General features: G+C 43.0%; 1 protein-coding gene across 1 annotated transcript in view; it reads right to left on the bottom strand.

Moving 5' to 3' along the window:
- LOC118745281 (protein gooseberry-neuro-like) overlaps window positions 1–4,145 on the bottom strand; it is a 16,589-nt gene extending 12,444 nt beyond the window's left edge. Inside the window, exons 1-2 of the mRNA XM_036478807.1 lie at window positions 4,100–4,145; window positions 3,633–3,946 (exon numbers count right to left, since the gene is read on the bottom strand). Coding sequence (XP_036334700.1) covers window positions 3,633–3,946; window positions 4,100–4,145 — 360 coding nt within the window. The remainder of the gene's footprint in view (window positions 1–3,632; window positions 3,947–4,099) is intronic.
- Window positions 4,146–4,356: the final 211 nt, after the last annotated feature.

Genomic DNA, 4,356 nt, shown 5'->3' with positions numbered 1-4,356 from the left:
GTCCTTGAAGTAAGCCGCCGCCTACCATTCAATGCGCTCGCCACCCGCTGCCTTTGTTTGTTGGCACGTTGCTGGTGACACAATACCGTCCATTGAGCATTTGCGTTTGTGCGCGATGCCACCTTGCCGACGGTAGGTGCAAGGGAATCTAAAGGAAATGGAACGAAACGAAACTCATTGACAAAATTGTACGACAATGCTGTTAAGAGTGTTAACGAAGAAAAGGACCAAAGGTGATGGGGAAGAAGCAACAAAAAACAGTTGACTAAGTATAATGCGACAAACGCAAAAAGAGCTCAACTTCAATACGCACGTACCATATACTCGTAGATGCATGAGTAAGCCTGCTCTGCCTCAAGGCATTCAAAGCGTTGAGAAATCGATTACACACCGAAACGCGTCCTACGACACCAAAGAAGACGACGAGCTCAAAGTCGGCAACCGCGGTGGCAAGGTGCAAACAACATTTGCCAATATTGACACACACACACATGTATATATGTATGTAGTATTAATGTGCGATTGCAAGTCTCCATTTGTATGCGCCATGTTATGGCCAGCACTTCCGGTCTACTTTTTCGCAACATTTAAAACAAACAGCGCAACGATTTACTCCCTCAAGGCAAATGCCCTTTCATGGGAGTATTTCAATTTGAGTTTTCGTTTGCTTTACGCCTCCCTCGTGTGTTTACAGTTTCTTTTCGTGTTGCATTTGTGGGAGTCTGTTGCGAACTAAAAGCTTAATATTCACTTGTGCAAAAGTACATATACGAGTATTTGTCCATAGAAATGGGGTTCGCATGGGCTTTGTAGGATGGCTGCCGGAAATAAACAGAAACTTTCTCACGAAAGCGCAAATCAATTATGCTGTTCTAAAAACTTTGAGGCAAACTAAACAAAATATACGCGTATTTTTTGCTTTACGAAAAGTAACATCAACAGGTTATTGTTTTTGTTATTGTCGTCGTATCCATCTAAGTCGGTTGCCCATCAAACCCCGACGAGGTTGGACCAGATGAGTGGGCATGTGAAAAGACACTCATTTTTTATATCGAGGTCGAGTCTGGATGAGTAAAAGTTCAGACGGATACAGTATCCAGATCGAAATCGGACCAGAGTGACGCGTGTCTCATGTGGAGGCAGGAGCTCGTTGTCTGCAATAGGTGGATATTGGGCTCATATCACGGCATTCGTAAGTCGAGAGTCGCTTTCCTACGACAGCCGGTTCTACCTGCCGGAATGACTAGGGATTTTCCTCGACCGAAGGCTTTTCTTTTGTCTGTTTTGATCGGCAAACACCAAAATCGTTTTTCAACAGATTATTATCACGTAAAAGAACGTCCCACAAATTTGATATGAAAGACATGTAAGAAATAACGCGTCCTTGGTCGAGGTTCTTTTTAACGCGGATAATTTTTCGACTTATCAATCTATAGACCTTTGCTCTATGCGTGGCGCATGAAATTTATAATTACTAACTTATAGCAGCTGTTGCTCGGCGATCTCGAAGCCACGAACACAATTCCACCACAAAAAACTCCCCATCCTCTAAGATACGATGGGTCATGTTAGGCTGTGGTGGTTGCTTTCATTCAGGTCTCGGGCGGAGGCACACTCATTCCTAAGCAGGCTCCGTTGTGATACCGCTTCATTGGCTAAATGTTAATTCGGACAATTGTTTCGGTGACCTAAACCTGTTTAGATCGGCGAACCCTATCAATAATTTTTCGTACCACAAATTTGATATAAAATAAATAGCGCATATTTGGCCGCATGGGATTTAAAAGTGTTGTCTTAAAGCAGCCGCTCCTTGCCACCACAAAACACGTCACAACCTCTAAGATAATGTAGAATGGATGAGACTGTGGTGGTTGCTTCAGATCTCGGGCGAAGGAACACTTGTGCCTACTGTTGGCTTATAGCTAGCATATTTGCATCGAGGATGTGTTCGAAAGACAGTTGAAAAATTACTGATGACTTGTGCTCACAAGTAAAAGGTTAATTCGGAGTTACCTTTTTCTCGGCGCACATAAACGCAATTGTCAATAGAGTACAGAGCCGAAACAAGGTCCTCAGATTTCTAGTCGGCAGCACCTAAGGCAAAGACAAGGAAACGTTGTTGGCACCCTACAAGGTAATTAGCCGGCCAGCCCTAAACCATGCTTGAAACTACAGACTTGCCAAAAGACGGCACATCGGACCGCCAAGGGATGACTTACGTGACCGAATACTCCCCGTCAAGGCGCACAATATCATGCTGTGCAAGCAGTTACTAGTGGGGTCATCTATACGAGCTGACTGACGAAGTCCAGAGGTTCATAACACATCCACTGGACCCAACAACGTACCTACAGGCCATAAACGGCATTCACAGGGATTCGGTCTCAATCAAATTTGGGGTGCTACCCCTCACTTCATTCCTACAGTTCATCTTTTGTTAACACAAGAAAATGTATCGTAAACCAGAGTTTGTACGGTTCCAGCAGAAAATTCGCTTCGTAAGAATATGATAGGTGTAAAGAATTTTGTAATGACACATTGAAGGTATAAAGGGAAGAATGCTTTGGAAGTTCGACAAGAAAGATGTAATCTAAGCGCGAATATTTGCGCACCTCGGATGGCCCATTCTGCCTATGTTAAAATACAATGTCAGCCGAATCTTTTGGGAATAGATCTATTTATCTAGATCTAGATAAAGTTAAATGCTGTTTTGTATGTATCTGGAGGGGGTCGCTTCATAGGCATGTGCAGCATATCGCCACCACTGGGATTTTAAATTGGACATTTCATAAACGGCTTGCCTTGGCGTGCTCTACGCTTTCACCATCGAATTTCTTCCATAATTGTTTGAGTCTTTCTATGGATTTTTTTGCTTTTGAGGGACTCTTCTTAGAGTTGGCAGGGACCGCTGCGAGATATTCTTCCTACGTTGGCCTTCAGGGGTTTTAAAATTCCCCTTAAATCTTTCTCAAAGGAAATTCGGTGTTTGGGGTAGACGGATTTTTATTCTAACCAGAGTCTTACATCCAGAACTACCTTTAACAAACACAAAGCTACAGAAAAATCTAAACGTTCTCGTTGTTGTTGTTGTTGTAGCAGCATACAAATTCCCCAAAGACTTTTTGGGGAGTGTTGCTGGAGTGACAGTCCTTGGCCAGATATAAATCTGGGTCGTTCCGGTTACGTAGACCCGACTGTCGTGGGAACGTAAACGTTCTCGTAGACAAGTCCCATGTAACCTTGAAGAAAATACCGAAATCAGTCTATCACAGCTCAGGACCCTTTGCTGAGATCGGTGGTATAAGATAACACTTAAAAGTTCTGCAGAACCGCCACCACTTTTACAGCTTTATATCAGAGAAATGCTGGATAACGGTCTGAAAAAGGCTAGAGTAGGTTCTGTGAGTTCAAGTTTGTCCAAGATTGGTATGTGTTATACATAAATATATCAGTGGTTATAAATTATTACTCTCCCGGAGTTAAAATTCAGACATTGATTTATAGTATTAAGAGGTCGGATGAGAAATAAGCCAGGGACTGTCCCAGAATGCAAGCTTACATCGTATTGTATTCAAACTCCCCAATCAATCAAAAAAATATTTTTCAATTTCTTAAAATTATCATTCACTCACCTTGATCAATTTCTCGCGTATCTCCCAACTGAATATACCCGGATTCGCTTTACGCAACTCCTCGATACGCGCCTCGATTTCCGGCGATGTGACTTTCGGTTTGGAACCGCCTATTACACCCGGTCGTATTGAACCAGTTTCCTGATAACGATTCAAAATTTTCGATACACAACCATGCGAAACGCGTAGTTGGCGGGAGATCACACAAGGCCGTATGCCATTGGCGGCCATTTCGACAATTTTCAAACGAATGTGATTCGGTAGCGGTCGTCCGTTGATGAATACGCCGCCAAGCTGATTGACGCGTCCTTGACCTGTAGAAGAAGTGTTTCGTTTATAAGATTGTAAGTTAATAAACTTTTTGTGTAAATAAGTTAGCATATTCATAAATTATACACAAATTACAACTTTGGTATGGTGTTGGTAAATACAAGAAAAAGAAGAGATAAACCCAGAAGAAGTTGTACCTAAATGATCAGCAAGACAAGCTGACTTAGCCATGTCCATGCCCATCTGTATGACTGTCCGTCTGAATTTTTTGACTGAAGTTTGGTATGGATGCTGGGACACTGCGGAGTTCAAAGCATCGAACTGGCTGTTGAGTTGTCCCACTGCGGTTCTTTGGAGCGTCCAATTGAACCGGAACCAATTTTAGGGCCAAACATAGCGGGAACATTCGGTACTGACGCCTACGAAACAACCTGAATAGGACTGACGGGGTGGA

This window comes from Rhagoletis pomonella, unplaced genomic scaffold, assembly GCF_013731165.1.
Source record: "Rhagoletis pomonella isolate Grant_MI unplaced genomic scaffold, Rhpom_1.0 Rhpom_scaffold_00008, whole genome shotgun sequence".
In the NCBI taxonomy this organism is placed as follows: Eukaryota; Metazoa; Arthropoda; class Insecta; order Diptera; family Tephritidae; genus Rhagoletis; species Rhagoletis pomonella.
Note: the sequence above shows the minus strand (reverse complement) of the source record. Positions and strands in the feature narration are given on the sequence as shown.